Source organism: Helicoverpa zea, chromosome 26 (assembly GCF_022581195.2).
Source record: "Helicoverpa zea isolate HzStark_Cry1AcR chromosome 26, ilHelZeax1.1, whole genome shotgun sequence".
Lineage (NCBI taxonomy): Eukaryota > Metazoa > Arthropoda > Insecta > Lepidoptera > Noctuidae > Helicoverpa > Helicoverpa zea.
Genome location: NC_061477.1, coordinates 7,524,980 through 7,551,172, shown reverse-complemented (window position 1 = coordinate 7,551,172; position 26,193 = coordinate 7,524,980). Strand labels below are relative to the sequence as shown.

The following is a 26,193-nucleotide window of genomic DNA, read 5'->3' as shown; positions in this document are numbered from 1 at the left end:
TTTAAATAGCAGCTATTTCATATTACATAATCTTCATAAAAAAAAATCGAGTCGTGTGAAAAACTAAAAGTACTAACCTAATATTGTGAATACAATAATAACTACTTATTTACTTATTAGACATACCAGTAGGATATTAAGTAATCTTACCTATATTACCTTTTTCTTTAAGTAAACATTTGAAAATACATATATTATGACAATTACCCATAGTTACTGTTACAGCCTTTTTGTCGTCCCACTGCTGGGCTGCGGCCTCCTCTCACACGAAGAAGCATTGAGCATTAATCACCACGCTTGCTCAGTGCGAGTTGGTGATTTCAGACTATATGTATAGCCCAGGTTTCCTTAAGATGTTTTCTTTCACCTTTTTATCAGCCATTGGTGTCCAAAATATACTTAGTAGAAAATACATACAAACTTAGAAAAGTTGCATTGGTACTTGCCTGAACCGGAATCGAACCCACACCCTCATACTCGAGAGGCTGGTTCTTTACCCACTATGCCACCACGGCTTTTCGCATACCAATAACCCATAGTGGATAAGCAATTTCACGATATAATATAATATAATTTACAGTGTAATCGTATTTCACGGTATTTCCAAGAACACAATAATAGCAAAGGTTATCTAAAGAGGCACTTTATTTAATCAGTTTTATTTCAACAACTAGTCAAGTAACTTATTAAAATATAATACATATGTATCATTCGTAAGGTAAACTTACAGTAACATTGAATGCAGTCTTTTGAGTAAAAACAAAATTTATTATTTAATAATTTCGAATATTTTTGTTACCTCCATCTTTCTGCCCTGTTTTTTTTTTAAAGAAATTTAAAGTGAAGGGAAAATTACATCAATACGAAGATTCTTAATTGTTTTCTTATTTTTTTGTATGTTTTAAATTTATACAAATTAAACTTGTTTGGATATCAAAATATTTGGCGTCCATAGATCGCGACAACGCGTGGTTGCGACAACCTTATGACAATTCAAACGTTTGTCATACAAAACACGCATTAGTCCGCTTGTGTCCGAGAGGTAGTTTAATTCTGTTATTCTTATGGTATTTTCAATTTTTTTCACTGAGGTAGTTCACGTTTCATAAGCGTAAAACTGTAAAGACCAAAACGCAGCACAATACAAAATGTCTATTACTTATTGTACAATACTTATCACTATCAAGTAATACTGTACATATTTGTTTCACATTTTCGACAGTTTCGCATAAATGAAGTCTAACTTTTGTGACAATGACCTGAACCATTCTTCCATTCGCGCTTCGTATGAACTGTTAGGTCGTATCGAAGGGTTAGAAGACAACCTATCATCAAGAAAACTTCTCATTGGAGGGCAGTTCTGATAACCCATGTTAACATTCGGAGGTGCCATTGGTCTTATCTCACTAAGTCCTGGTCTCACTATCGGTGGTTGCTGCATCCTCGAATCTTGGTAATTAGAGTCTTGACAAGCTGGCGAATATCGTCTCCCTTGAAAATAGGGATCAAAGTAATTTGGTGGCTGAAAAGAATTCGGTACACTGGATGGATTTTGCGAATTAATTTGCGGTCTTGGATTACTACCATGCATATCCGTAGGCTGTGAAAGCCTTTCAGATAGATTAGCAGGGTAATAAGTTCCACCAGTAGGCCTAACAAATTGATTGTCCTGACGTTGAGGTCGCATTTGACTGGCTTGATTTGCTGGTGTTGGTTTATGTTTTTCTGCGTTTTTATTTTTCCCTGCACTGTGGTATTCAGGTCTTTGTTCAATGTTATTCTGAGGCGCCGTAGGATGGATAAAGACTTGACCTGTACGTGGATCTTCTAAGAGGTAGCCTTTGATTTTTGGTCCATTTGTGGCACGTTCAGCTTGTGGCTTAGGGTTTGCAGCCTTAGCCGGCTCATAGGGTTTATTAGGCTTCGCAATGTTTTGTTGCCTGTCCTCACCTGCTCGCTCTATCGTTTCTGGCAATCTATCATGTCCAAATCGATGAAACGTTTCATACATATGTTGGGAATTTTGTGGATAGTGGTTGCGAGGTGGAGCCTGTACATTTAAATGTCTTGTTATCTGAACTTCTTGATTATCTGAATTTGGGAATCGTTGCGTGGGACTCGGTAAAGCATTAAGAGGATTTTGTGCCGGTACTAATGTATTTGAAGGTGTTTCAACAGGCAATGTGTTGCTAGGCTTATTTTGCGCAGTATTTTTTCCCTGTACTCTTTCATTGTTCGATTTCTTGAATTTCTTTAATTCAGGTTCTTCAGATCTTGTGATGATAATTCTGTTCAGATGCTCATCTTTTTGAACGAGGACTTTGAAAGCTGATGAGTTCACGTCTTCAAGTGACTCTTGTGGTAGCTTAAAAGGTTCATTTGATACAGTCGGTGTGTGTTGAATTAAAGATCTCAAAGTATTTTCAGGATTAAATTTAGGATCTTGCGCAGGTACATAGATTTTCGGGTCTTTATTTGATTTGTCAGTGTTTAATGGATATGGATTAGAATTTTGCATTGATGCTTTATAATTTTCAGGAGTTTTGTGAGGTTTTTCCTTCAAGATTCCATGTGTCACAGTTGCGTTAATCAATCTTTGCGTGTCAGTAATTTTTTCATCCGCTTGTTGAGTGTTTTTATTTTGTTCACAGTCAGAAGGTCTTCCTATTTTATTTTCTTTATCGTTGTGAGGTAAGTTGTGATCAGGATCTTTTGATTTGGTGAATTCATTCACAGTTTTTTCAGATTGTATTGAAGTTACTGTATCAGCTTGGGTTGCAGGTATTTCATTGATATTATTTTTATCACCTTCTTCTTTACTTCTAGAATTTACCCCTTCTTCTCCATCACTCACATCAATCAGTATAGGAGATTTTGGCCCTTCCTTGATTGTAAATTCTAAACATTCAGACTCATGTTTCTGACTGGAACTTTCTAAAGAGTTGTTCGAAACATCAACAGTTTTATTCCCAGGTATATCTAAGAGAAGTTTAGCTAGTTCACCATTCGCTAGGGGATTCAAGAGTGTTTTATTGATACTTGAAGAGTAATTCTTATTATTGTTATCACTCATATCTATGATATTATTTATGTCGTCCATAAGTATTGGTGATACTCTTTCTTGATGTCTATTTACATAAGTTTCCTTATTTTCTAAGGCATTGCTTGAATAATTATCGTTTTCATCAAGAGGTTCAGTCTTAATAGTTTTCAGTAATTTAACGTCATTTTCGTCCATTCCATTTGCTGAAAGTTTTCTTTTGAGTGTTGATTTTGGTGGGTAATCATTATTTAAAGGGTTTTCTTTAAGTTTTCCCTGATGATCATTGGTTGGATCTGATGTTGATGGGTCTGAAATAAAACAAATAAGACTAAATAAAATTAATATGTCATGGTTATAGGGCCTTCAACTTGAGATCGGAACGGGGAATCTAGAAAGCATCAATCTGACTTTGTATGTGAATCTTGGCCGAAATGGACTAGTGGTGAAAATCGACAAATCTCAAGCATGAGTAATGCTCATTCAATCTGTATGAGAAGACACATATCCAACTAGCTGTAACCCGCGGTTCCATTCGCGTCCTTTTGAACTACTTCCCGCTTCCGGATAAAAAGTCTCTGACCTTTCTAACACGCTTATATAAGCTTGGGCTGTATGTATGTATGTACATATGTAACGGAATCTTAAAATTTTAATTTGACCCACTTCCCGGTTTTCGATTAGGACGAAATTTGTGCACATTCTGAGTTTTGGTGACAATACTTGTCTAGCTAAGAAACGTCATTACATCCAATATGGCGGCCTCTCCAAGATGGCGGATTCGATATTTGAAATGCACCCCCACGATATTAATTGAAAGGGAACGCTGAATAGAATACGAAAAAAAAAATGACGTGACCTAAATCTAAAATGGTGGCAAAAATGTATAAAATAACAATAATAGTTTTAAAAACTAAGGGTTTCGACTAAAAGAGTAAGATTTCTTTGTGTATTTTTAGGTTGTAGATTATTTGTGTAGGTATGCCTTTTATCAAGATTAGTTCTGTAGGTAATTGTGGCGTGAAAGCACGACAGACAGAGATATTAGTAATGAAACTATTATAAGTAATCAATATTCTAACGACTATTAATATTAAAGTACACTAATTTTCAAATAGATTTTCGTAGCAAGCATTTGCCAGGGTAAGTACATTGTGATCCCAGTTTCTGAAATGTCATCGAGTTGTACTATTCAAACTCAAAAACGTTTATTCAAATTAGGCTGATATATCAGCACTTTTCGAACGTCAAAAACAAAAACAAAAGACAGCCCCCAAAACGTTCGCCCTTCACCACTTCCTATGTTTTTGCTGGGAAGAAGAAGTGGCGCAACAAACTCCCCAGCAACACGTGTCTGTGTGTTAGGTTGGTATTAGCACACAACATACCTTAGTAAACTTACGCCTAGGTAGGGCACGCTATTACGATAGATGGCACATATCAATTTTGGGTACATTACCCAGTGACAGCGACGAGGAGCAATTTTTTGATGCCATTTATATATGACTTTATTAAGACTAATCTATCAAATTATGATTACCTATATGATTTGAAAAGAAACCTAAACGTCTCTTCCGTTCTAGTCAATGATCGCGCCTAACGTACGTATCTACCTTCCTTATGTATCTTCGCTCAGTTACAGCCTTTTTTTTCTATCGTCCCAGGTCCCAGGCCTCTTCTCACACGGAGAAGGATTGAGCCTCATTCAGATCTTCGCTCATCTATCTTTATTCCGTGGTATGAAACAAACAAATCATCATCCTCCGAGCCTTTTTCCCAACTATGTTGGGGTCGGCTTCCAGTCTAACCGGATGCAGCTGAGTACCAGTGCTTTACAAGAAGCGACTGCCAATCTGACCTCCTCAACCCAGTTACCCGGGCAACCCAATACCCTTTGGTTAGACTGGTTAAAATTAAGCAAACAAATAAACAAGGTATATGTAGTATAGAAGTTGGATAGATGTAGTTTAGAATCTCGCATGTGTAATAGATGTTGACCTTGAAAGTTAATAAGGCAACGACCCAGTTGCATGACAAACATTATATATGTTACCGTAAGATTACAAACATCGTTAGATTACAATCTATCTCGAGAGATTGCAAACTGTCGAATTATTGTGAACCGTAACATCTGATTACAATTTAACGTATTATTTTTCGCTATATTATAATCTATCAATGTAAAGCGGTCAAATTGTCAACTGGCGTAGAACGGAATGCATCTTGCGCCCTGATTGGTAGAACGTAATGTGCCCCCGCCGCTCCCGCCATTTTGTTTGTTTATTTCGTTTGTTGTCGATTGTGTAAACAACTGTGTTTTCGTGATTATAAATTGATTTCCTGTTGAAAATAACTTATATCTTTAGAATTAGTTATATAAAAGTATACGGGAACTCCATGGGAACAGAACGGCTGGTCGTGATTGGTCGATCTTACAAAAAGACTGACCAATCAGGGAGAGCTTTCGGACAGTTGACAATTTGACAATTTCTCATCGATAGATTATAATATAGCGAAAAATAATGCGTTAAATTGCTATCAGATGTTACGGTTCACAATAATTCGACAGTTTACAATCTCTCGAGATAGATTGTAATCTAACGATGTTTGTAATCTTACGGTGACATATACATTGGCAAAATGATATGTCCCTGAAGACGTTTGTTGACTAAACTAAAAATACAGCCGAACTTCAGTGCCCACCCTGTATGCTTTCCTGAATTAAATACCTAGGTACATAAAACATTTGAATCCTTGATCGAAATATCTTAATTAAATACGGTAGCAACTGTTTGTCCGTCAGTTGCACAAAGCTACATTAAAGTTAAAGCTTCTTTAAATCTATTGCTGACTCTTTCTTTGTCAACAAGATAAAAAGTGTTAGTAATAGGAAGATTTAATGAAGCTTTATCTTTAATGAAGCTTTGAGCAACTGACGTTGTACTTTTACACAACTAAAGGACCCACTCAAAAGCTCACATCGGCCACTTTTTATCATCAATGCGGGTGAAACCGAACGGTCAGCCAGTTTATATATTGCCAGCATCTGCCGGCGGTTACACCCGCATCCCGTTAGAAAATCTGAAAGAACCCGGATAAAAAAGTAGCCTATAGCCTTGCTCGATAAAGGGGCTATCTAAAGCTGAAATAATTTTTCAAATCGGACCAGTAGTTGCTGAGATTAGCGCGTTCAAACAAACAAACAAACTCTTCAGCTTTATAATATGTATTAGTATAGATTAAAGTATAAATGTGAACATTCAAATAAAATGCAAAAGTGCTCGTTGGATATTTGCCAAATTGAGCGTCTCGTCTAAAAACAAACACTATAATTTTTCTTAAAAGTCATAAACGATATTGCATAAAGAAAATAGGAACTTTATAAGTATATAACATTTGTTTTTCTTGGCATAGGAATATATACCAAGTTTTCTGGTTTCACTTGCTTCTATGAAACGTTGAAATGGCAAAGTAAATTATTACTGACTTACGGCCAGTTTCTTCATCAAAAGTTAAAGTAATGTCTAAAGTAAAAGTAACGGTCAAATTCGTATTTTCAAGGCTAAAGTGACAGCAAAATTGAATTTAACCGTTACTTTTACTTTAGACATTACTTTGACTTTTACTTTGAATTTAACTTTTGATGAAGAAACTGGCTGTTACTGTGTAATGATTTAAAAGTAAAAATAAGTCTGTCTGTTGGGGTTTCAGGCCACAAATACTGAACCGATTAGTACTTTCATAGGTGTTCAATTAATTGACAGTTGATTAATTGATCGTGCTTTCCGAAATTCGGAGAAACTCGTTATGAAAGAATGGTCTACTATCGATGGACTGACACCACGACGGCAATGAGGGCTACCGCGTATGAAATCACCGCTAGAGGCGCTTGTGTAGCGTGAGGTCTTCCAAACGTCAAATGTCACTGTTTTTTTTAAATTAATAAATTAATATTGCGAATATTAAACAAATACTTTAGATTAATTATGGCAAATATAGTTTACGGAACTGTAAATGTCACAGCTTTGACACACTTTTATCTTTCGGAAACTTATGACCGCCTTTCTTTTTCGAGCAAAACGGCACTGCGCAATACTGTGGCATCGCCAATACGTTCACACTAGAGTTCTATTGTATTAAATATGATTTAATATAATCATCTAATGTATATATCGGCGCAATTAAGACAGTTATTTGATTATTACAATTTCAAATGTTTAAACATTTATGTTAAAACCTTTGTATAACCTTTTTGTTCAATAAGTTGTTTAGTTATGGTCATTTAGATGTAAAATAAGCATTAACACATGATGTAATTACTTTTCTATGTTAAAATTACAAATAACCTAAAAATTGTAAACACGTGGCACGACGCCTATAAATACGGCCGCACTCCTATAAATACGGCCGCACTGTGCGCACTAGGGCTAAATCATGATCCAGCCTGTCCCTTTGCTGTAGTCAGCGACGCCCTAAGCCGAGGCTCGTACCCCACAGGGGGTGCCCTTAGCGCAGTCGCTTAGTTTGTAAGCTTTTTAGCCCCTGGCTGGAGGCCTTAAGCTCTAGGCATCCACAGGGATTTGTCCGGTTAAGCAGTAAACAGCCTCCTAGGCTGAACTGCGAGATGCCATTCACAAAAAAAAAAAAAAAAAAAAAAAAAAAAAAAAAAAAAAGACCATGAGTGATAGTGAAGTAAACAAGTTGAGTGACTACACACGCTACAGTTGCGCCATCTGGTGAAACAAAAACCGGTAGCCCCCATTATCTTATGACCTATCGATCCTTGCAACTGATAGCCACGCGCTCTTCAAGACAATCCCATCTCCCGAGTCTTCTTTCCAACTATTTTCGGGTCGGCTTCCAGTCTAACCGGATACAGCTGACTACCAATGTTTTACAAGGAGCGACTACCTATCTGACGTCATCAACCCATTAACCCGAGCAACCCAATACCCCTTGGTAAGACTGGTGTCAGACTTACTGGCTTCTGACGACCCGTAACGACTGCCAAGGATGTTCAATGACAGCACAGTCATTGGTGTCTAAGATATATGTATTTAGAAAGTACATACAAACTTAGAAAAGTTTCTCAACAAAATAACCGTATTTCAAGGTAGTTAAGGTTTATATTAAATTGTTGTCTTAAAATGCGCTCCGACGCGCTTCCAGCGGTGTGGGCTGGGCCTTATCAGAGTATACTTTGTCTTCTGCAAAAGTGAAGTTTTTTTATTTCAATAATAAACAGTGACGTCATTTCAAAACAAGTGATCACCATATTCATTGAATTCACAGACGCTGAAATTCAAATTGATTTAAATCACCCCATTGAAATTCAGATTTTTAAGGCAGAAATGAAAACATACTTTGTAGACTTCGTTTTTTTTAAAAAAAAAGTCGTGGTGGCCTAGTGGGTAAAAGACCAACCTCTCAAGTATCAGGGCGCAGGTTCGATCCCAGGCCAGGCAAGTACCAATGCAACTTTTCTAAGATTGTATGTACTTACTTTCTAAGTAAATCTTAGACACCATTGGATGTGTTTCGGGTGGCACGTTAAACTGTAGGTCCCGGCTGTCATTGAACACCCTTGGCAGTCGTTTGCGGGTAGTCAGAAGCCAGTAAGTCTGACATCAGTCTAACCAAGGGGTATCGGGTTGCCCGGGTAACTGGGTTGAGGAGGTCAGATAGGCAGTCGCTCCTTGTAAAGCACTGGTACTCAGCTGAATCCGGTTAGACTGAAAGCCGACCCAAACATGGTTGGGAAAAAGGCTCGGAGGATGATGAGACTTCGTTTTTGTAGATTTTTCATTGGCTTCTGTCAGTTTTTTTATACTCGTCCCGAGGAAACTACCTCGAGCACATGGATAAAAAGTACATTAGTCAAATAAATGTACATAATATGTATTATATTACCTTGAGTATTTGTTTGTAGACATTCGTTAGATAAATTATTGTTCCACAGGGAGACGTGACCGGTTTCATTGGCAGTCGAAGCTGAAAAGTAAAGAAAACTAGAATAAAATAAATATTTTAGCGGGCTCCCATACAACAAACATTTTGGCTGTATTGTAGATAGTGATGCGGAACCCTTTGTTCAAGAGTCCGACTCGTGCTTGGCCAGTTTTATCCATTTTTCCTGGAAGCATATAAAAGTTCTACAGGAAAAAGATGGCAATCGATAGTAGCACTCTCTCTGTCTAAAGCGTGTGCGTTGTCTATGATTATACAATTTATTCCAATCAAAGGTAAATTAACAGTATTGTTACAAGTTTGTTTCGTATCATAAGTCTGATAATATATTGGCATTGCCCTTGCTCTGGCTTGAATCACTAGCTATTTAACGCGGTTTTACTCCTATTCACGTACATGGTGACACTCACACATAATATCTATTATTTGATTTATAACATGTTTGGACTTTAAAAGAAACTATGTCCCTTGAGTTTGTTTCGGCGTTTCTTCTCAGGGATCAGTCAGTTAGAATTGCCGACCCAAGCGTTCTTAAAATGACGTGTAAAAGTGATGTTATGTCCAACTTGCAAAAATAAACGATTTCATTTCATTTCGGTACACATATCATGAAAGTAGAGGTGACAGCATATCAACATGCCTCAATCTGTCACTAATTTCTTCAACAGATTTGTAACCTTATCAAAATAGTGAAAGGTTGATGTTTGATTGGCAATATTTTACAAATTCGAGTAGGTTGACTAGGGGCCCGATTCTCCTAAGTTAATAATGTCAAAATCGAATAGAAATTGAATCGCTATATGACCGAAATAGCAGTTTTAACCATATCGGGCATTCTGCTACTAAAATAAGACCAATCGTATTCCAACGACATTCGATTGGTTTGCGATTGGTCTGCTATTTTGGTGATTTTGGTCTATACGACAGTTTGCTCTACAATCGTAAATCATTTGCAGACAAAATGATTCATTATTAAATGACACAAAAAGGATAAAAACGTTTATTTCAAAGAAAAAATAGCGGAATGCCACATACGCTTCAATCGTGTGTCGTGATTGGATGTCAGTCGAATGTGAATCGTATGTCGCTTAAGTAAAATTAGGAGAACCGGGTCATTGCTTCTTCTCCTTCGACAAGACACAGCTACCCATTGGAACAATGGTAGGAATTACTCACATTGTCCCGGAGTGCTGCTGGCATTGGAGCCCATGACCCCATCATCATACATGGTGGCAATCCAAGTGTCTGCATCATCGTATTCATCTGTCAATGTGAAAAGTTTTTATTTCAAATTTGTAAAAGTTTTTATTAGTTTTCAGGTTCTTACAAAACTTCAGTAGGTCGGTGCTTAGTTGCAAGGCATGGGTCTTATGGAGAAGAATCTCCTCTATTGATAAAAACCATATTGTAGTACTATAGAATTGAAGGCCTATTAGGGTTCCATACCCAAAAGGGTAAAACGGGACCCTTTTGTTTTCGCTCCTCTGTCCGTCCGTCCGTCTGTCACCAGACTGTATCTCATTAACCGTTATAGTTAGAGAGCTGACATTTTCACAGATGTTGTACTTCCGCTATAACAACAAATAGTGAAAAGTAGAATTCATCATCTTCCGAGCCTTTTTCCCAAACTATGTTGGGGTCGGCTTCCAGTCTAACCGGATGTAGCTGAGTACCAGTGTTTTACAAGGAGCGCCTGCCCTATCTGACCCCCTCAACCCAGTTACCCGGGCAACCCAATACCCCTTGGTTAGACTGGTTTCAGACTTACTGGCTTCTGATTACCCGTAACGACTGCCAAGGATGTTCACTGACAGCCGGGACCTACAGTTTAACGTGCCATCCGAAACACAGTCATTGGTGTCTAAGATATACTTAGAAAGTACATACAAACTTAGAAAAGTTGCATTGGCCTGACCTGTTGGTTCTTTGCCCACTAGGCCACCACGACTTTTTCAGTAAAAAGTAGAATAAAATAAATATTTTGGGGGGCTCCCATACAACAAAAGTATTTTTTTGTCCGTTTTATAAATGGTACGGAACCCTTCGTGCGCGAGTCCGACTCGCACTTTGCCGGTTTTTATCTTTACTTATATAATAAACACGAATGTTTGTAATTTTGTTGGTTTGTATATTGTATTTTCTAGTTTACTTTTCTATCATTTATTTTGTGTTTGTAGGTTAACCTGTAATTGGCGACTGTGTAAGTCCTGGTCATAACTGAATTTATACTCTAAGCTTTAACTACACGGAGGCTGTTGGTAAACCCTTAATAAAGTCAATTAATATGGGATGTGTTACCTATATTTTAAACAAAAAACTCAGTAGGTACGAGTTAAAAAATTAGAAGCTAAATAAATATTTTTATGATGTCACTGCATGCTACAAATTTAGATGCAAAAAAATAACCATCATGCTGAGTTGTATTTAGAGTGGAAGATGTAGTGGCTAAGATAGTATTATTTAGATTCTCGACTGATTACTAATTGTGGCTGACTTAGTAATTTAGAAGGCAACATACATTTTGGGGGGCGAATAATGATATTAAAAAGAAGCCTGTTTAATTAGCACCCGTAAATAAATAAAGTAATTACGGATCTTTGTTCCTATTTCACACAAAAAATACTGGATGGATTTGAATGAAACTTAGCAGCAATATAGCTTATATATCATTATAAAATGTTAGCTACTTTTCACCCAGGTGCAGGAAGAAGTTCCCTCGGAAATAGTGTGAAACTGACAGCAGCTACTTTATAAGCGGGCTGCGGGTTGTTCGAAAGAGATACCGCGGCCCTGGTACACAAAAGGCCTATGACGGAACACGACGGTTTTTAGTCAGTAAGAGTCTGACACTCCCTCACCGCTGCTAACCCACAGCGGGAGGGGTCATTTGATGATTTATGACGTCGTTAAAAGAAAAAAAAGCTACTTTATAAGCTCTGCCTGAAAGTAAATTCAGATCGTATTTTTTCTACCAACGTTGATGAAGTGCTATATAAAATTGGGAGGCATTAAGTGCTGTGACGACTGACGTCGCTTTGACGCTTAAATTTTAAAAACTACGCAACCGATTTTCATACGGTTTTTTTTTAATAGATAGGGTGATTAAAGAGGAAGGTTTAATATGTATAATAACATAGGTACATTAAATAGTAGAGGAATACTGTTATCCCGTGCGAAGCCGGAGCGGGTCGCTAGTCTATGCTAATATTATAAAGCTGAAGAGTTTGTTTGTTTGAACGCGCTAATGTCAGGAACTACTGGTCCGATTTGAAAATTTCTTTCAGTGTTAGATAGCCCATTTATCGAAGAAGGCTATAGGCTAATTTTTATCCCTTGACGGGAAGTAGTTCCCACGGGATGCGGGTGAAACCGCTGGCAGAAGCTAGTAATATATAAAACGTCAATGACGTAACGTTTCGGTGTGTCTAGCCGTGACCTAGCCACACTGGCGATCAATCTGTCTACGTAATAAGGGTGTGTTTAGAACAAACGAAAAGAAAAGCATACTTGCGCAGAATTAGAGCATTATCTCCCCCCCCATTCAATCTATGGTAACATAAGCGACCCGCCACGGGTGCAATGCTGATACTTAATAAAGCATTTCTCCACTATTTAATGTAAGTAAGTTATTATTATATCATAAACCTTCCTCTTCAAAGTTTTATAGATTTAAGCATACATAGAGAAATAGGGCGAAAGCGACTTTGTTGTCTTCTTGTTCCTCCTGCCCTGTTCCCAATTTTATTTGGGATCGGCGCAACATGTCTTCCTCTTCCATTTTTCCCTGTCAATCGTCATACTGACACTCACTCCCTTCCAGGCAATCCATCCATCTTTTCTTAGGTCTTCCTCTTCCTCTCCATCCATCTACATTCATACTTAGCACACACTTCCCTCATCCCTCCTCATTACATGCCCATACCATGACAATCTTCTACTTTTCACCTGTTCTGTGCTACTTTCAGACTTCCTCTAATGTAATCATTTAACCCGTGTCCGAAACTGCTACTGAACTGATATGAAAAATTCTTTCACTGTAGGAAAGCTACATAAACCCGGGTTATAAAGGTTTTATTTTATCGGAGCACGGGATGGTTTCCCCACAGGTTGAGGCACATGCGCAGGTTACATGCATTTTAAAACGTGCGGGTCCAGCGACTCGCGTATGTACCAAAGCTACCCACTCGCGTGCTCTTGTCACTTGCGCATGTTAACTTGCTCCAGCTTCATGCACGTGAAACGCGTCCTAAGATTGTTTCGTGTTCAGAAAGCTTATTAAACGTTTCGTCCTAGCTGACATTCGCAAATCGTATCGATCCCCCCGTTTTCCCCAGAAAATGGGATGAGGTCAGACAGACAGACGCTTCATATAACATAATTGTAGTAGAAAACATAGATATAGTGAGACATTGTGTCTGCGTAAACTGCAAGTCATAAGCACAAAAATCTAATCTATCTAATATAATCAAAAATCTAATCTAGTCGGAAAATCTATACCAGTGTTTTTCAAACCGTGGATGCTTCTGTAGTCGCCAGGAGTCGAAAAAAAATCCGGCCAAGTGCGAATCGGACTCGCGCACGAAGGGTTCCGTACCATTATTTATAAATCGGACAAAAAATCACTTTTCTTGTATATATCCCCAAAATATTTATTTAATTCTAGTTTTCAGTATTTTTTGTTATAGCGGCAACAAAAATACATCATCTGTGAAAATTTCAGCTCTCTAACTATCACGGTTCATGAGATACAGCCTGGTGACAGACGGACGGACGGACGGACGGACAGAGGAGCCAAAACAATAGGGTCCCGTTTTACCCTTTGGGTACGGAACCCTAAAAACTACTTCAGTAAAAAAGCAACAAAGATTATTAATAGTTATTTATTAATTAAGTAAGAGAATTTATCATATCCTTACTTATATTATAAAGCTGAAGAGTTTGTTTCTTTGATTGCTTGAACGCGCTAATCTCAGGAACTAGGTAGATACTAGTCTGATAAAAAGCTTTGAACATTCATAACTAAGTATCTCTGAACAGGAAATCTTTAACAACTGTTGTTGTAGGATGCATGCAATCTTCAAATGTCGTGGTAAATAAACGCATGACAACAGTGACTTGCAACTGTGCATCATCTCGTATCAAATCAAATAATTTATTTGTGATACACAGGTACAATCATAGGTCTTAAATATAATAATATGTTCATGCCGTGATCTGCCACACAGGGCATACAAATAGAAAAAGGAAAAAAAATACAAACACAACTAATATTACACAACTAGCTGTTGCCCGCAACTTCGTCTGCGTGGGCAATATAGAATAGTCAAAATACTACTTATCCCGTAGGTGCATTCTTTCACGTGACAGTATAATAAGGATTAGCACTTAGCAGTCGCATAGATTCATTGATCAAGGTTGTGTTGTGGATGTGACCATTTATCTAAACAAAAGAAGTAAAGTTTGTGACGTTGTGAATATCTCTGGATCTAGTCAGCCAATTTGGAAAATTATTACGTATGGTGCGTAAGTAATTTTCACAGGAAACAGCTATAATCTATGTCTATATGCTTTGAGTCTGACAAAGCTGTCATTTGTACATTTTCTGCAGCTGCTGCGACTAACCAGAAGCCAGAAAGTCTGTCAGTCTTACCATGGATATCGTCTTGTGTAGTTGACTGGATTGAAGATAGGTAGATAGGTAGTCGCTCCAAGCAAAATATTGGTAAGTACTCAAACAGATTCGGTGACTGGAAGCCAACACCAACATAGTTGGGGAATAGCTGGATGGATGATAAAATGAGTCATCATCATCAGCAGGCGCATAGGGTAGGATAGTTTCACTTACTCACTATGGTAAGGTTGACCCCACATTAGGCGTGCGCGATCCTCGGGCGTGTGAGTAGCGCGGGCGTCGCGAGCGCGCTGCGTAAACGTCGCGTTTTGCTGCCCTGCGGCATGTGTGAAGAGTGCAAGCGACGCGCTCGCGGCGAGCACGCGGCGCTCGAGTTGCGTTCTTACCCCTTCGCCCGCTATCCCCGCCGCCCGCTAAACGCCTTAGCAGTTAAACGTCAAGGAGAGCGGCGCGTGCGCGCCGCGAGCGCGCTGCAAATGCCGCAGGGCAGCAAAACGCGACGCTCACGCAACGCGCTCGCGACGCACGCGCGGCGCCCGCGCTACTCACACGCCCGAGGATCGCGCACGCCTAATGTGGTGGCCTAAGCCGGGACTCCACCGAAATGTTTGCATTAGTTCACGAATAGGCAAAATGTACGTATCTGTGCGAGTCCACTTCATGTGTTCGTACTTGAAACCTGCAGTTTTGCCAAGATTTTCAAAATGTACGCTCGCAATTTGCCATTTCTTGGTGGAGCCAGCAAATCAAAAGAAACATAAATGTTGTATACTGTGCGTCACTACCGCACACCGGGAAAATTTCGCTCTTGCGGAGGACGACTTGCGAATTATGTACCATATTTTGTGTCACACGTAAACAGGACGACAGTAAGTATCCATCGAAACACTTTCAAAGATCTGATGAACGAACAAATCAGACCTGACTTGGTCACCTGGGGCCAATCAGAGCTCTATGAAGCGATCATACGCTTTGGCTCCCAGGTACTGTTATTGTGGTTTCTGAAAATTTATTCACCTCATTCAACGATGAATGAAATTCTGATGGTACTATTAAGAACACTTGCTTAGCGCAGAAGCTGACGTTGGCAGGTCAACTCTTTTGACTTCTCGAATAGGATACCATTGGTTTTTGTGCAATGCACACCTGTAATGCATTCTGGATTAGGATAGGATATAGGTGGATAGGATTTGCAACAGAGAACAATTCTGTCTTTGTGATTAAATGACAACAAACGTAGTTTTATATAAAAGGTGTTTTTTTAGACTTGGCTCGGCTCTTACTGAGACTGTTCGTGATCGTGAACAGTGTATTTGCGATCAGAAGTTGAAAGTAAACATGTCTCTGGTATGCGGCGCGTAATTTGTACGTTTTCGGACGCATAAAGCATTTTACGTGTGTATGGTATTAAATCGAGAAAGCTCCCATTTCTTATCTGCACTTTGTATCTGGGCTTGTTTTTAAAGCTACAGCTACAGAATCCTACATTACCTACCTCACGCTTAGCAGCGCTTGCGAGAGATAGATCCTCATTTCTTCTAGGATTAAGTTTACATATTTTACATCAGAAAAAAATAATTAAGGTCTACTTAATACTACTCACTCAAAGTAATTTGTTTTAAGGCCACCACATTAGTGGAAGATAAGCTAAACTATGTTTATGAAAAAATCCTGATATGAACTCCATCTGTAACTTTAAATGATAATTAATTGTTCCACTAAAGTCATCATTTTTGACATAATGTTCAAAAAATAATTTAGATGGCACCGTTTTGAATTTGGCCGAGAACTATTAATTTTCCTTTCATCAAGGTAATAATTATAGTTGGATTTTGATGTGGCACGGCAAACTGACAAACACTATTGAAATGTCTATCGAAAAATTACACTTCGTGTTAAAATATGGTGAATTACGGAAAATACACAACTCCATCTGTTGAAATAATAATCCTCTATAAAGAATGTATGGTAATATTGTCATTTACCACCTCGCTCCTTTGACAAATTGATGATGTATTTTATTTACCACAGATGGAGCTACTTTAACCTTGGCTAAACAAAATTTTCATTTTTTTTTTTTCTTCCGGAGTTACTTATAAAGGTGTGATTTTCTGTGTAAAGATTAATAATAGGCCGATCAACTAATATAAGTACAACATTCAAATGTACAGTTTTGACAAATAGATTGCGTGTCGTAATATTTTACATCTTGAATTCACAAAATTAATCATATCTTTTGATAGAGTGAATCGATTTCGATGAAACAAAAACTAAGTAATACCCCAAGTTACGTAGAGTTTTTGTATATAAGCATTGTCTGCATTTAATTCGTAGATTTTACGTGAATCGCGAACAAACAAACAGATAAACAGACAAACAGACAAAAATGACAAAAATGATGGAAATGGGTTCTGTTAGTTATCCTTTAAAATGCTGGCTATTTTTTTTGTCAATTTCTTCAATGTACAAAAATTACTTTTCTACAGATTTATTATATGTATAGATAACAAAAACAAAAGAGAAGAGAACCAAGTTTAATGTTGCAAATTATTGCCTAGTTTGACAAAAAATCATTAACACAGTAATAACAATTATCCATCAAAAAATTACATAATTTATGTTTAAAAATGTTTACATTCTCAATTTCTTTATATTTGGAATGTTTTTATTTTATTTTATTTATTTGGGACAAAAAACAGTTATATGCTTAGCTTAAATACAAACAGATCCTTATGTTTACATATTTTTCTACACAAATACACATAATTGCATGCAAAACAGTGTTATTTATTATACATGTAACCCACACTATTGTCCACGAATTAATAAAGAAATTCAGTAAAGAAAAACAAACATACAGTGTGCATCACAAAAAAAAATGAAGACTATTATGAAGATTAGATTAAGAAAAGGTAAAAAAAACTAAAATATCTTATGAAGTTAATAAATCTACTGCTTTTGCCTTAAAACTATTTTTGGAAAGAGTAAAAATGTCAAATGTAAAATTGTCCAAAAAAAGTATTTACGTACTATGAATTTTAAATGTTATCGTCCTAGAGCCTCCTATGAACAATTACTGACACGTTATAAAGTTCTTAGGCATCGTTCACACCAAACGTATTGTCCGCCGCTGACTGTGAGCGCGCGTTACGCAGTTTATTGCTTTTCCATATATATTGAAATTGTCGTTCACACCGAACCGACTATACGCTGTTACGTCGTCTGTTGTAGCTGACTCTCAGTAGCCGATTATTTTACTACGCGACTATGCACGGCGGACGCGGATTGGCTACGCGGACGCAGTTGCCGAATAGCGCCGCTCCGCCGCGTACGCACCGCCGCTCCGCCGCGTCCGCACCGCCGCGCAGTGATGCCAGATTGGGGGGATTCCCCCCAAATTTGGGGGTATTTTCTGCCCACGGGGGATTTTTTGGGGGGAACAATCCTTTGGGGGGATCAGCGGGAAACTACACAAGAAACTGTAAGAATTTTCACTGTACATGAAATATTTTTATTGAGCCTAAGTTACTATGGACGTCTGACATTGTTCTTTTCGCAATTGTTTAAACGTGATTGATTTGATTATAATAAATAAGTGTTGATTACAGTACAAGTTGTTTTCCTCTTACCTTAAAGTAATTGTCAATCTTTCTTCTGGCTGAATAGCACGTCGATAATTAGTGTCCCTTTTATATAAACTTATACGTATTAAAGATAGTAACTCATCGAATGTTTTTACTGTCATACGAAAATATTTCTTGAACTTATTTGGATAAAGTCTATATTCGAAATATAAAGTATGAAATTGACCAAGAAAACATCTCTTCAAATTTAAGGGATGTACCCACAATCTCTTCTTTTTATTATTTTCGTCTTCCTCTAGAGCTTCGCAAATGGCAACTATCTGAATGCGCATCATTTAATTGAAATATCAGTAAACGTCCGATTTTTTTAAAAAATACACTAGTTTTATCGTATGGGAACCACGAGTGATCTCAGAGATCGTTTATAAAATACTACGAGCAACTTCAAATACTGAGCTCTTTTATGTGTAGAATAGTCGGCCGCTCAGCGTACGCATCTAGTGTGAACCTACACGAGCGTATTCTTTTGTTCACACATGTAGCGCATCGTACGCTATAGCCTATTGTCGGCTTGGTGAGTACGCGTACTGCAGATTGAGTCGACGTTCACACTGAGGCCGACTGTGAGTATACTCACAGTCAGCGGCGGACAATACGTTTGGTGTGAACAATCCCTTGGAATCTAGACGGCTTCTTCTAAGTGTTATGATGCTATATGGTATATGCAATAATAGATACGACTGTATTCGTTTATCAAATAGTTTAAATTATACAGTACCTAGGTCCTCATGCTTCGTGGGGTACGTGTGCCTCGACTATTCCACACAAATTCGTGCAGGACTAACGCTGGGGTACGCATTCCTCTCCGTCGCCTCGTTGACGCGTACAATACTCATTTTATGGAGCTTGACATTTTTACATTTTCCAAAAATAGTTTTGAGGCAAAAGCAGTAGATTTATTAACTTTATAAGATATTTTAGTTTTTTTTACCTTTTCTTAATCTAATCTTCATAATAGTCTTCATTTTTTGAGTCCTATTGAAAATATATGAAGCAAACCATCTAAGCAAATTGCCACGTATACCATTAAATGCATTTTTTTCCATAAGTAGAGCATGATCCACCTTGTCAAAGGCCTTCTGAAAATCTGTGTAAACAGCGTCAACCTGTACCCGACCATCCATTTTTTCAAAAAGATAGTTCACAAAACTCATGAGTTTAGTGGTAGTAGAGCGCCGTTTGACGAAACAAAGTGACCTTTGACAAAGTGGAAAGATTTTATATTTGGAATGTTCGTAAAACATGCTCTCTGCATCAGAAATGCTCACGAAATGCCACGACATAACAAGATTTTGCCTTTAAAGTATTAAATAATAGTTTGTTGTAACTCACCAGTAATATACTTCATTTCAGCTTTATAAGATGTCCAGTTGACGTTGGATTTTTCGTTGTTTTCCACTCGATTCCTAGTTATAGCTGGGTTCTCATTGGGATATGATACTAAAATTGTTTGCGCCGTAGGCTGTAATGTGACCCATGTTTGAGGCACGCACACATATTTCTCTATGTATGGATAAGGTAGCTGCAAGAATGTTACTACGAAGTATTTTTTTCCGGCCATCTGAAATACAGAAAAAAAGTGTCAGTTTTTCTATGACATGCAACTTTAAATTCTATTCTACAAGCTGTTGATTTGCATGCGTGCCATATTAAAGGACGTAATTATGCTAATGATTCTCGACCCAAATCAACAAAAAAATTGGTATTGTTTTTCTTTTTTTCCGAATTCCGTCAATGCCATCTAGCCGTATTTAAACTTGGCGCGTGTGTTACTGGCCTTAAAGCCGTGCTGCGTCCTCACACAAACGCAAACATAAAGCATACGCAACGATCATTCATAAATTTCATTCATAAAATTGGATTACTTCTGAAATCAATCATCATTGTAATGTCACTACGACATTACAATGACAAAAAAAAGCAGTGCATATTAGCTATTTCCCGTCTACTGTAATTCCAATCGATTATTTACGTATTTTATGTCCTCCTCCTGAAGTATAGCACAAATGCAAATCAACACCTTGTATATTGAAGTAGGCTCTTAACTTAATGTAAACAATCTTGATACGACTGTTTTTAATGATAAAAATATGGTTAAAAATCAAACTAAATAACAACAAGAACTCAAGTAGTTGAGCAATTATTTGAAGTGTAGTATTTTATTTTTAAAATGCATTTGTGCAAAGTCTTACCTATGATGATTGTTTAGCTGAAGTCAAGTGTGTGATGTTGGGCTTGCCAACCTGCCGACAGGCCGGGTCCTTAGGTGTTAATGAGGGTAGACGTGTTAATAAAACAACAGAACTACATGCCTAGGTATAGTCAAGGCAACCAATACCTACTAAGAAGTGCCCCTTTATTGAATATACTACGCTATTTATACAAAGGAAAAGCTACATGCTTAAAATCAAAATCAATATCTTAACATTATCAATACTGACTAATCACTACGTGATCATAGACCACACCACAAGTGCATACTCCAATGGGGTCTGTTGACGGTTGTTTATGTTTCAAACACGTACGAAAGAACTTAACTTACTTTGTTAAATTCCACAAGAATTGTTTATATATTCAGTTGTTGGAACGAGGTAACTTGGGACCTACAGGTCAGTTTAAAAAAAATCTAACAATGTTACTTAAATCCTGCCTATTTGCTACTTTTTATCCGTATGCGGGGAGTTGCCTGAGAGAGTGAGTGAAAACGCTAGTGGAAGCATAAAAAACCGGCCAAGTGCGAGTCGGACTCGCGCATGAAGGGTTCCATACCTATTTATAAAACGGACAAAAAAATCACGTTAATATAATAAATATTTTCGGGGGCTCCTATACATTGTTGTATATTGTTGTATGGGAGCCCCCCAAAATATTTATTTAATTCTAGTTTTCAGTATTTGTTGTTATAACGGCAACAATAATACATCATCTGTGAAAATTTCAGCTCTAACTATCACGGTTCATGAGACAGTCTGGTGACAGACGTATGGAAGGACGGACGGACAGAGGAGCGAAAACAATAGGGTCCCGTTTTACCCTTTGGATACGGAACCCTAAAAAGTAGCTACCCACTTATAAGTAGGTACATAATGTTTTTATGAGTTACTTTAGCATAGGCAAAACATAAACGATAAAAGATGTAATCGGTAATGTGCTTTCTAGACGTTCACCTCTGCCTGCCTTCTTAGTACTATCTAACGTATGCCCATGGATGACAAAAACTAGCGGAGACGAGGAACGTAACTAGCTCCACCCTCTCACACCTTGATTAGAATCCGTACTTTATTTTCATAATAAAATCACATCACCAATCAATCAATCAAGACCTTGGGGCCCAAGTGCCCACAGATTCTTTGGAGAAATCAGTAAGCGATTAGTGGAGTCCACTCGTCACCAAAAGGCTGGCCTAGGGTAAAGGCGGGATAGATGCCCCACTTTTTGAAATATGCTTATAATTTAGTAAATATTGGTTCTACATTAATAACTCCTATGAATGTAACTAGTTTAATCCTTTATGTTTATTTGTGATTTGTTTTTTTGAACCTATATACTACACGTTTTGCAGATTTTAGCTTTTTGTAGACCTCAATTTTTGGGGATAGATGCCTACCCCTATGGATAGTTGCCCCACCTTGAAAATACTAGCGAGGATAGATGCCTACGGTGCGGGATAGATGCCCTTCATACTGTTTAAGTATGTTATATTAATAATATTTATATATTTTTTGACTTTAATTTATTTGAAATGAAAAGTATTTTGCAGTTTTTAAAATCTTTTTATATTCATTATCAGATTAATTAAAATTAACACAATAAAATTCTAAAAGTATTTGTTGAACAAAAATAATGTATTTTATATTTTAAACCCTTATTATAAAATATTAATTATTTAGTTTCAACATGCAAAATCATAAAAATCATTCTTTCTTAAAAACTAAAATAACACAATATACTTGGCATCATAATATTTAACCGGACAGTGCTTTAAGTTTTCTACATCTCGAGCAAAAATTTCTGAAAAGTATACAGGTTTCATGTAACCAGCACTGACACATTACACATTGAATCCAGTCGGATTTAGACTTTGTTTGTTCATAGTTTTCAAAGCATTCTATGCAGTTATTTTTATTTGTATCTTTAGGCTCATCCTGTCCATCTCTTTTAGTCTTCTTCACCGGCAAACCTTTAGTTTTCTAACTCTTAACTTTGTTCTTAGGTGAATTGTCTTCATCTTTACTGTTTGAACTGTAAATCATTCGTAATCAATAAAAAGTGTAAATACCTATACATAAACACATGAAAAATATAAAAAATATAAACTCAAAGCACTTATAATACATTCAGGGTACACGTGGTGTATGGAGGGATAGATGCCCCTAGGGGCACCTATACCGTAAAAAATCAGGGCAACTATCCTTTTTGACAGGGTTAGATGCCCTAGTATTTTTTTTTAATAAATAAGTACAATAGAGCAACTATTTAAATCAAAATGTATACTTCATGAAACAATATACATACGTAATAAAAAAAATTATGGAATTAATATCTACTTATAAAGTTATACAACAGCAAATACTCACCTTTAAAAATTTTACGCTCGCTGTAAGTTCGCCGAGGAGATGAATTCACACACGAGCGAAACGCGACCTCACCCCTCGATGGCGCGTTGCTAATTTAGGTACGGGGTGCTTGTGGCTTCTAGTTAAACGGTTGTTTCTTAATCGCGAACATGGGAAGTTAGGTTTTTTAAAAATGGGGCATCTATCCCACTGCGGCATCTATCCCGCCTTTACCCTATACTTCGGCCAAAGGATATGCATTGCCATCCAGCGTGGCAATGCAGCCAGCCTTTTGGGCACGATCCCAGCTGACAGCGATGCGGATGAATTTTTTGATACTTAGTTTTAATTTTTCCAACTTTTTATTTTACTAGAATAGTTTTTAATTGAAATGTAAATCAAGAACTTTGATTTTGATTTGACAAGGAATCTGAACGCTTCTTTAGTTCTAGATTGATCACGCCTGTCGTACGTTACATTGACCTACAAGAATGCGCCTGACCTACCTCCCTCATGGCATCCCCAGTATCTTTGCTTACTCCGTAGGTACTCATACCTCTCTTAAAAGTAAGTATCTACTTACAGTTTCACGAACGGCTATGTAAAAACGTGAAAAGGAACAACACCAAATAGTAGAGTCTATAGAAGATATCTATTATACTAATAGATATTATAAACCTGAAGAGTTTGTTTGTTTGTTTGCTTGAACGCGCTAATCTCAGGAACTACTGGTTCGATTTGAAAAATTCTTTCAGTGTTAGATAGCCCATTTATCGAGGAAGGCTATAGGCTTTACTTTTTATCCGGGCTCGTGACGAAGTTCCCTCGGAATGCGGGTGAAACTGCTGGCAGAAGCTAGTCTAGGTATATAAGAAGTAGGTACAGTAACTACCTACACTTGGACAAAAATTAACATACTTATTCCTCTTTAAATGGGATAATTAATGCTAAAATAATTTTTCAAATCGGGCTAGAAGTTCTTAATAAATCTCCTCGGCACCCCCTATCTATGCTTTTTAGTCCATATACCTAATATGTTCAGCCTTTTCGTCGCAAAAGCTTGACACAGAGGTTAACAACCTCAGATACTGACTAAATGATCAGCGCAATTTACTACGCAATATGACATTATAAATAACTTTCAAGATTTTGCCAGTGATCGAAATTACAGCTCTCTGTTTATATTAAAATCAAGCTTTTGACGAAGTTTAATATCGTCATGTTAGGGTCGACTTCCAGTCTGATAGGGTCATGGCAAGATCACGAAGAGTCACCCATCCAAGGGTCGACCGCGCCATGCGTTGCTTAACCTTATGATCGATCGACCCACGCGGTTTTGAGTCAGCCACGAGCTTTTCCAAAATAAATCATCAATCAGTAGCTATATAAGCTTTAGATAGCCAATTAGTAATATGGTGTCTCTTTACAATACCTTTTATAAACAAAACTGCATTCCAATCAGTCCATTCGTTTAGGAGGTCAATATCACAGACGCACACTCATATAAACATACCTACACATGTAAACATACAACTTTAGATACCGGTCAGACATAAAAATACAATCGCAATTCATTCAAAATTATACACAAAACTTTAAATTCAATGCAGGTACTAAAAGTCACTTTGTCTTGAAAAATATAACTTTAAAATGATGCTCTTGTTTCATAACAACGAATAATGTTAATATTTTAGTGATTTTTATTAAAGTTTTAACGAAACACAACGCTTAAGCCGGCAGTTTCGCGACGACTGACGTTCCCATCATACGAATCCTGTGACCATACTATGTACCTATATTTCTAAATCTCAAAGTGACTTTAGCACAACAAGAATGCAACCGAAAAACAACCAAATATCTAAGGGAATAAGGTAGAGAATAGCAGTTAGCAACGCGTCTGCGTATTTTACTAACACGTCAGAAATGGGAGCGTGCTTTCAAATTTCAGTACATTTCATCAGAAAGGTTTGTGTTAATGAAAAACAAAAAAAAAAACTATTGTTAGGTGCATCAGCCTAGAAGTCAGTGTCTAATGGATGTACCTAAGAATAGTTTGTTTTTACTTTTCAGTGTTTTTGGGAATCGATTTTGTATTTTGGAAAAAAAAATTTCAGTGACAAGCATAGTTGTCACTATCCGCATAAGATGAAAGTTCTCATCAATACGATTAATATAAGCTCAAACACGAGGTAGTTCACATATTCAGTTGTCGAGTTCCCTCGACCTTCCCTGGCCTCCATCATCAGGTCAGCTCCAAACCTTCACTGTTGTAAAGGTCTCTGATCAACTGCTAAAACATTTGTTTGTCCTATTGGTATGCCGATAGGCTCTGAATTGATGAATTAGTCATGTTGTTGGTATCTTATTTATAAATAGATCTGACATAAGCATTAAGCAGTCTGGACTATATAAAATGGATCGATTTTTTTGGTAAAACTGCACCTATCACGGTCGTTTTAAGGATGGGAAAAATACGCTTTTGATCGTCTTTAGATTTTTAAATATGTACCTACTAGATATCGTATTTTATAGTAGTGTTCTAATTAAGGCGACGAATTGGTCAACTATAATAGGGTATTTTAGTCTAGATGAGAAAAAAATTAAAAGTGTATTACAATGATTGTTTAGAGGAAAAGCAATCGGGAAATGTTAGTTTCACTTCGTAAGGTACATAAATATATTTTTTATTGCAGTTTAAAGTTTTTAGGTTTTTTTATCTGTCTTTGAACACTACGAAATGTCGCCGCCATGCTAATGACGTCATTACGGTAGTAAACAAAAGTGTATAACCTCTAAATATTATCCACATTTCCCAAAGTATTGATTCTTGAAGTAGTTAACCTATCATTAAAGAGTATATTTCATTAGATAGGTAATGTTAATACAGTTACTTACATCAAAGTGATCTTCACAAAAGTATAAACGAGATTTATCTGATAACAGTCCGGGATCTCGTCTCGCAACTTTTAACCAAGTGTTTCTCATATTTATATCCACTGGTACTTGAATCCATAATTTGTCTGGTGTTTTTACACTAGTGTTCTCACATTCAGAAACAACACACCAACGATACGGAGCATAATTACTCATTATTAAAATTTTCAATACATATCAAAATATGTATTACTGACAGCTGTAGTTTGTTTACTAACGTAATGACGTCATGACCAAAAAACAATCATGGCGTCCGTTGTGTGCCGCGTTTTCGCGAAATACGCGCGAAATTTGAAATTATGATAAAACAATTAATTTATATTCGTACATAACGTGAGAAAAAAAAATATTTTTAATTTTTTAGAGATATATTAAGACTAAAGAATTTATTTAAGATATATTTCAAAAATGCATGTAATA

General features: G+C 37.1%; 1 protein-coding gene across 2 annotated transcripts; it reads right to left on the bottom strand.

The window, feature by feature from the left end:
* Positions 1 to 627: 627 nt before the first annotated feature.
* Positions 628 to 24,578, bottom strand: LOC124643121 (homeobox protein 9-like). 2 transcript variants are annotated; one of them, XM_047181984.1, is made up of 5 exons: positions 24,272 to 24,578; positions 19,616 to 19,844; positions 10,184 to 10,270; positions 8,951 to 9,031; positions 628 to 3,351 (listed from the first exon to the last, which is right to left on the bottom strand). In XM_047181984.1, the coding sequence occupies exons 2-5, from the start codon at positions 19,842 to 19,844 to the stop codon at positions 1,208 to 1,210; spliced, it is 2,541 nt and encodes an 846-aa protein (XP_047037940.1). In that variant the 5' UTR covers positions 24,272 to 24,578; the 3' UTR covers positions 628 to 1,207. The 2 variants fall into 2 exon arrangements, with proteins under 2 accessions (XP_047037940.1, XP_047037941.1); XM_047181985.1 differs by lacking the exon at positions 24,272 to 24,578 and adding an exon at positions 20,476 to 21,010.
* Positions 24,579 to 26,193: the final 1,615 nt, after the last annotated feature.